General features: G+C 44.7%; 1 protein-coding gene across 1 annotated transcript; it reads right to left on the bottom strand.

Annotated features, from left to right (window-relative positions):
* Positions 1–364: 364 nt before the first annotated feature.
* Positions 365–4527, bottom strand: LOC135984320 (uncharacterized). The gene is made up of 2 exons (XM_065599248.1): positions 2005–4527; positions 365–1018 (listed from the first exon to the last, which is right to left on the bottom strand). The coding sequence occupies exons 1-2, from the start codon at positions 2579–2581 to the stop codon at positions 543–545; spliced, it is 1053 nt and encodes a 350-aa protein (XP_065455320.1). The 5' UTR covers positions 2582–4527; the 3' UTR covers positions 365–542.
* Positions 4528–8056: the final 3529 nt, after the last annotated feature.

The following is an 8056-nucleotide window of genomic DNA, read 5'->3' as shown; positions in this document are numbered from 1 at the left end:
GTGGTGGGGAGCGGGTGTAGTGTAGTGACACAAATGACGCTTCTAAACTCCAGGATTAACAGGCTCCGCTGTGGTGGACTGGTTGTTTCAACGGAGCCAGTCACCCCTCCTGATCGGGACTGTGTGTATGGGGGGGCTATGTGACTTTGTGGCAGGGGGAGGACGGTTACAGATCCCCTGCTGCGTGGCTCTGTGATCCAGGATAAGGACCGCCGCATAAGATCTGTAACTGCCCTCCCCCGCCACAAAGTCACAGAGCAACCCACCCCCCACCACAGAACATGAAAACCACGTCCCAGACTGACCAGGGTAACTAGTCACTGCACTGTGTATGAGCCCTGCTGCTGGACCTGCCCTCCGCCTATGTACCCTGCCAAAGGTGACTGTCCTGTCCAATTACCAACCCCCTTCCCCCCCCTCCTCCAAAAGAACATGATGGAAACAGTAATTAACAGAAATGTATTTTTTATTAGCAACTACACATGGAACTGGGAGGTGAAACTTGGACGGGGGCTTGTGTGAGGCGGGAAGGAAAGAACTTGTCAAATTTTGGGGAATGAGAGCCTTCTGCTACTAGAGCTCTCTGCAGGGGTGGAGTGAGAGTTAGCACGGACTCTGCAGCCTCTCCTTCTTTGCACTTTGGGTGAGGGGGGTATGGGACTTGGTGGCGGGGGAGGGCAGTTACAGATAGACTGCAGCAGGGCTCTGTCCTCCTGCCTCCGTTCCTGCAGAACATCCACAAGGCGCCGGAGCGTGTCCGTTTGCTCCCTCATTAGTCCAAGCAGCGTTTGAGTCGCCTGCTGGTCTTCCTGCCGCCACCTCTCCTCCCGTTCCATGTGTGCTTGGTGCATTTGGGACAAGTTCTCCCGCCACTGGGTCTGCTGTGCTGCCTGGGCTTGGGAGCAGCCCATAAGCTCCGAGAACATGTCCTCCCGTGTCCTCTTCTTCCTACGCCTAATCTGCGCTAGCCTCTGGGAGTGTGATGCCAGGCTAGGTTGTGAGACAGTCGCAGATGTGGCTGTGGGAATGGGAAAAAGGGAGTGAATTCCTCAGAAAGATAAATGTAGTTGTGAACAAAGACATAGTCTTTCTCTGTGAACAAGACCATGCACAGCACCTATCACATGCGCACTCAGGACAAGGTCGAATTCTCGGCCTTCGCATTCAGTGCCTGGGGTCTTGCACTGCAGATCTGAGAAGCGGGGCAGGACACCGGAATTTGTGTATCAGGCAGACATGGTAAGCCGTGGCAGCTTAAAACTTTAATATTAGCACTGGCCTCCTTTCACATTGAAAGCAATGTCAGTCGCTGCTGCCAGCAATCCGGCAAGCAGGAACTCTGCCCTTGTCCCACCCCCTCGCGGCTGTCCCCGGGAACGATCCCTGTAGGCTGCCCCTCTCCCGCCTCCACCGCGTGGCTGCAAACCAGCGGTTACAGTTCTGTAAAGGAACGGGCAAGCAGTCCCAACACTAACATTCCCCTACCTAATTCAAAGCAGGTCACCATGAGCGACATCACCCTGATGAGGATCTCAGACAGCGATAAAGAAAGAATGCTTCGGGAAAGCCTCCAAAGACCAGGGCCGTATGCCGCCCTGCTGTGCAGGGCAATGATCCCTGAGTACTTGATTGTCTCGTGGCGTGGCAACGTGTCATACTACGGAGGACCCAATAAGGCCGCTCTCCCCAGGAACCTGATGCAACGGCTTTCCAATTACCTCCAGGAGAGCTTCCTCGAGATGTCCCAGGAGGTTTTCTGCTCTATCACCAGACATATAGACCGCATTTTACTGTAGCTGCACTGGCAGGGACTAAACAGTAGAGCGGCTTGGGCAGAACAATCATGCTAAACTGGACATTGTTAGATTTTTTTTTCAATAGTTGCACTGCCCAGGACTGAAATGTTAAGCGCCTAGGTCAAACTAATCATGAGAAACCCATTGTTGTTATTCTTAATATTCCTGTTCTGTTAAAAATAAATGTTTAGATGTTTAAAACACTTACTGGCTGATCCTTCCCCAGATTCTGTGTCCAGGTTAACGGCTGGGGACGGTTGGTAGGCGATCTCTGTAAGGGTGATGAAGAGATCCTGGCTGTCGGGGAAATCAGCGTTGTAAGCGCTGTCGACTGCCTCGTCCTCCTCATCTCCTTCCTCATCTTCCCCGTCCGCTAACATGTCCGAGGAACCGGCCGTGGACAATATCCCATCCTCAGAGTCCACGGTCAGTGGTGGGGTAGTGGTGGCGGCCGCACCGAGGATGGAATGCAGTGCCTCGTAGAAACGGGATGTCTGGGGATGAGATCCGGAGCGTCCGTTTGCCTCTTTGGTCTTCTGGTAGCCTTGTCTCAGCTCCTTGATTTTCACGCGGCACTGCGTTGCATCCCGGCTGTATCCTCTCTCTGACATGTCTTTAGAGATCTTCTCGTAGATCTTTGCATTCCGTTTCTTGGAGCGCAGCTCGGAAAGCACGGACTCATCGCCCCACACAGCGATCAGATCCAAGACTTCCCAATCAGTCCATGCTGGGGCCCTCTTTCTATTCTGAGATTGCACGGCCATCACTGCTGGAGAGCTCTGCATCGTTGCCAGTGCTGCTGAGCTCGCCACTATGTCCAGACAGGAAATGAGATTCAAACTGCCCAGACAGGAAAAGGAATTCAAATTTTCCCGGGGCTTTTCCTGTGTGGCTGGTCAGAGCATCCGAGCTCGGACTGCTGTCCAGAGCGTCAACAGAGTGGTGCACTCTGGGATAGCTCCCGGAGCTATTAGCATCCATTTCCATCCACACCTAGCCTAATTCGACATGGCCATGTCGAATTTAGCGCTACTCCCCTCGTCGGGGAGGAGTACAGAAGTCGAATTTAAGAGACCTCTATGTCGAATTAAATAGCTTCGTGATGTGGACGGGTGCAGGGTTAATTCGATGTAACGGCGCTAACTTCGACATAAACGCCTAGTGTAGACCAGGCCTCAATTGTTCTTTTGTCCACAGCCTCACATTGGGAGTTCATGTTCAGCTGATTATCCACCATGCCCTAAATCTTTTTCAGAGTCATTGCTTCCCAGGACAGAGTCCCCCACCCCCCATCTTGTCAGTATGGCTTGCATTCTTTGTTGCTAGACATATACATTTAGCCATATTAAAATGCATATTGCTTAGAAAGATATCCAGATTGCTCTGAATCAGTGACCTGTTCATTATTCACCATTCCCCGAATTTGTGCATCATCTGCAAACTTTATCAGTGACGATTTTATTTTCTTCCAGGTCATCAATAAAAATGTTAAATAGTATAGGGCCAAGAACCAGTCCCTTCAGGATCCCACTGGAAATACACCTGCTTGATGACAATTCACCATTTAGATTTTGAGACCTATCAATTAGCCAGATTTTAATCCATTTAATGTGTGCCATGTTAATTTTATATCATTCTAGTTTTTTTTAAATCAAAATGTCATGTGGTGCCAAGTCAAACACCTTACAGATATCTAGGTATATTACATCAGCACTATTACCTTTATCAACAAAACTCGTAATTTCATCAAATAAATTTCAAGTTAGCTTGACAGGGTCTATTTTCCATAGACAATGTTGATCTGTATTAATTACCTCCTTTAATTCTTTATTAATCTAATCCTGTATCAGCCACTCCCTTACCTTGCCCAGGATCAGTGTGAGGCTGACAAGACTATAACTACTGAGGTCATCCCATTTACCATTTTTAAAAATGGGCACATTAGCATTCTCTCAGTTTTCTGGAACTTTCTCCAAGACTTATTAAAAATCAACATTAATGGTCCAGTGAACTCCCCAGCCAATTCTTTTAAAACTCTTACATGCAAGCTATCAGGACTTGCTGTTTAAAAATTATTTACCTTCGGTGCTTTTGTTTAACATTTTTCAGAGATACTAGTGGAATGGAAAGAGTGTTATCATCACCATACAATGACACTATAACATCTGGTTGCTTTTCCCCAAATAGAAAACAGAAATATTTACTGAACATTTCTACAATTGATAATTCTACCATTTCCATCTAGTAATTGACCAATACCATTGTCAAGATTCTTTTAGTTCCTAATATATTTTTAAAACTCCTTCTTATTGCCCTTAAATCTGCTGGCCATAGATTTTTCTCCTTGTGTCCCTTTGTTTCCCGTATCAGTTTTCTACAATTCCTAACTTCTGATTTATATTCATTACTATCCACTTCCCTTTTCTTCCATTTGTTATAAATAAGGAGGTGGAGCACATAGAAAAGTATTGAAATGCCACCTTTATCCTCTTCCTTCTTTGGCACATCTGGGTGTTCAGCCCCTGACAGTATATTTTAAAACAGAAAAATCTTTTTGCTTTTGTTACTAATAATGTATTATTAAAACTGGAAGAATTTCTAAACATTGACTTTACCTCCCACCATTAATGCTGTCTATTTTCTGCATTTCACTCAGTCTGGATAATTTATAATAGACTAAGCAGTTTCACTTTTGTTTCTAATCATCTTCATTTTCAGGTCCAGATGCACAAACACAATTATGTAATGTAGCTGCAAACACTGCAGGGAGATACTTACAAATATTTTCTCTGAAATTTTTTAAAGATTATTTTAATGTTTCCTCTTAATATTAACATAAACCTTGAGCACATAGATCCTTGTCAAGTACAAATGTAATGAACAAAATGAGCTCAAACTAGCTATGGGAATAAAGGGAAACAAGAAGACTTTTTATCAATACACTAGAAGCAAGAGGAAGACCAAAGACAGGGTAGGCCTATTGCTCAGTGAAGAGGGAGAAACAGTAACAAGAAACTTGGAAATGGCAGAGATGCTTAATGACTTCTTTGTTTCGGTCTTCACCGAGAAGTCTGAAGGAATGCCTAACCTAGTGAATGCTAATGGGAAGGGGGTAGGTTTAGCAGATAAAATAAAAAAAGAACAAGTTAAAAATCACTTAGAAAAGTTAGATGCCTGCAAGTCACCAGGGCCTGATGAAATGCATCCTAGAATACTCAGGGAGCTAATAGAGGAGGTATCTGAGCCTCTAGCTATTATCTTTGGAAAATCATGGGAGACGGGAGAGATTCCAGAAGACTGGAAAAGGGCAAATATAGTGCCCATCTATAAAAAGGGAAATAAAAACAACCAAGGAAACTACAGACCAGTTAGTTTAACTTCTGTGCCAGGGAAGATAATGGAGCAAGTAATTAAGGAACTCATCTGCAAACACTTGAAAGGTGGTAAGGTGATAGGGAATAGCCAGCATGGATTTGTAAAGAACAAATCGTGTCAAACCAATCTGATAGCTTTCTTTGATAGGATAACGAGCCTTGTGGATAAGGGAGAAGCCGTGGATGTGGTATACCTAGACTTTAGTAAGGCATTTGATACGGTCTCGCATGATATTCTTATCGATAAACTAGGCAAATACAATTTAGACGGGGCTACTATAAGGTGGGTGCATTATTCTTATCGATAAACTAGGCAAATACAATTTAGGTGGGGCTACTATAAGGTGGGTGCATAACTGGCTGGATAACCATACTCAGAGAGTTGTTATTAATGGTTCCCAATCCTGCTGGAAAGGCATAACTAGTGGGGTTCCGCAGGGGTCTGTTTTGGGACCGGCTCTGTTCAATATCTTCATTAACGACTTAGATATTGGCATAGAAAGTATGCTTATTAAGTTTGCGGATGATACCAAACTGGGAGGGATTGCAACTGCTTTGGAGGACAGGGTCATAATTCAAAATGATCTGGACAAATTGGAGAAATGGTCTGAGGTAAACAGGATGAAGTTTAACAAAGACAAATGCAAAGTGCTCCACTTAGGGAGGAACAATCAGTTTCACACATACAGAATGGGAAGAGAATGTCTAGGAAGGAGTACAGCAGAAAGGGATCTAGGGGTTATAGTTGACCACAAGCTAAATATGAGTCAACAGTGTGATGCTGTTGCAAAAAAAGCAAACATGATTCTAGGATGTATTAACAGGTGTGTTGTGAGCAAGACACGAGAAGTCATTCTTCCACTCTACTCTGTGCTGGTTAGGCCTCAACTGGAGTATTGTGTCCAGTTCTGAGCACCGCATTTCAAGAAAGGTGTGGAGAAATTGGAGAGGGTCCAGAGAAGAGCAACAAGAATGATTAAAGGTCTTGAGAACATGACCTATGAAGGAAGGCTGAAAGAATTGGGTTTATTTAGTTTGGAAAAGAGAAGACTGAGAGAGGACACGATAGCAGTTTTCAGGTATCTAAAAGGGTGTCATAAGGAGGAGGGAGAAAACTTGTTCACCTTAGCCTCTAAGGATAGAACAAGAAGCAATGGGCTTAAACCGCAGCAAGGGAGGTTTAGGTTGGACATTAGGAAAAAGTTCCTAACTGTCAGGGTGGTTAAACACTGGAATAAACTGCCTAGGGAGGTTGTGGAATCTCCATCTCTGGAGATATTTAAGAGAAGGTTAGATAAATGTCTATCAGGGATAGTCTAGACAGTATTTGGTCCTGCCATGAGGGCAGGGGACTGGACTGAATGACCTCTCAAGGTCCCTTCCAGTCCTAGAATCTATGAACTCTGATGTATGTATGTGGAAACAGTTCATTCTATCTTACCATGATTTGCTGGGTGACTCCTGTTTGGGATCCACTTGTGTGCTGAACTAAGGTTTGTATTCTTTTCTCTCACTTTTCCTCACATAGATAATTTGTACTTGCACACTAGTGAAGGAAGAAGCACAATAAGATGATTTAATTAGAGGAACAGTTTTATTATAGTCCCTCTCCACTCCTAAGGCATGGGAATGGGAAGTTCTGGGAGTATTGTAGGGGTAATGAATTCATACCTGTAACCCGTGGCTAAAGAAAGGCAGCGCCTTCCAGCGTACAACAGTGATCTTTTGTGGCCAGTTAAATACTGCTGTTCACAAGATTCATCCCATCTTTTTCAACCAGACAGTTATGGTGGTGGTGATGAAAGGAAGGGAGTTATAAAGCAGAGAAAAGTGGAGAATCCTTGGAGGCATGATGGGTTCCCTTAAAAATGCATGCAATGGCTGAAGAACACTGTTAAATTAAAAAATACAATAGATTGTGTTAAATTGTTTGACCAAAGTTGGGCAGACCCTGTTTAACCTGGGGGTGAAATTCTGGCCTCATTACAATCAAGTGCAAAACTCCCATTGACTTAAGGAAGGCTAGAATTTTACTTTGGATGTCTGGCAGCCAATTTAAGATTATCATGCTCCTTCCCCTCCTTTTCTTTGTCTCCCTCATTCCAGAGGCAGCTCGTGACTTTTTTGACAGGTGCAGCCGAAATCACAAAACAGTTATTTCCATCCCTGCCTAATGTACAATTTACTAGCTATTAAAAGCTTACTTTATTTATAGTGAAGAAGCATCAGGCAGACCCACTGCTACAGGGGCTGGCGCGGGGGGTGGAGTCCAAAGCTGGCCCAGTGGCAGCTCCTGAAGGACATATACGGGGCCTGTTCCATGGGGATGTGAGCTGGGGAGGCACAGTCCCCATCCCTGCTCCTGCAGCCTGAGCTTAACTGCTACAATCCTATTATGGCAGGGGTTCTCAAACTGGGGGTCAGGACCTCAGGGGGTCTTGAGGTTATTACATGGCGGGGTCGCGAGCTGTCAACCTCCACCCCAAACCCCGCTCGCCTCCCGCATTTATAATGGTGTTAAATATATTAAAAAGTGTGTTTAATTTATTAGGGGGGTCGCACTCAGAGACTTGTTGTGTGAAAGGGGTTGCCAGTTCAAAAGGTTGAGACCCACTGTATTATGGCCTCACCAGGTAATGGTTACCACAGCACGCCCTTATAAAGTAACTCCTGGGAATGGTACATTGCCATGGTAACAAGGCAGCTTCTTGAGACACTATTAGCTATACCAAGATTTGAGCCTCACACAACACTACATTCCCTCAAACTTTCTGGCATTGAGTTTCACTACTGGAGAGAGAGAGAGCACATTGTGACATTTAAATCAAATCACAATTTGCCCTTACAACTGTCCATAGTTATCAATTAAATAAAAATATGCAAAAT

This window comes from Chrysemys picta, chromosome 6 (assembly GCF_011386835.1).
Source record: "Chrysemys picta bellii isolate R12L10 chromosome 6, ASM1138683v2, whole genome shotgun sequence".
Classification (NCBI taxonomy): Eukaryota; Metazoa; Chordata; order Testudines; family Emydidae; genus Chrysemys; species Chrysemys picta.
This window is presented reverse-complemented; position numbering and strand designations above follow the sequence as displayed.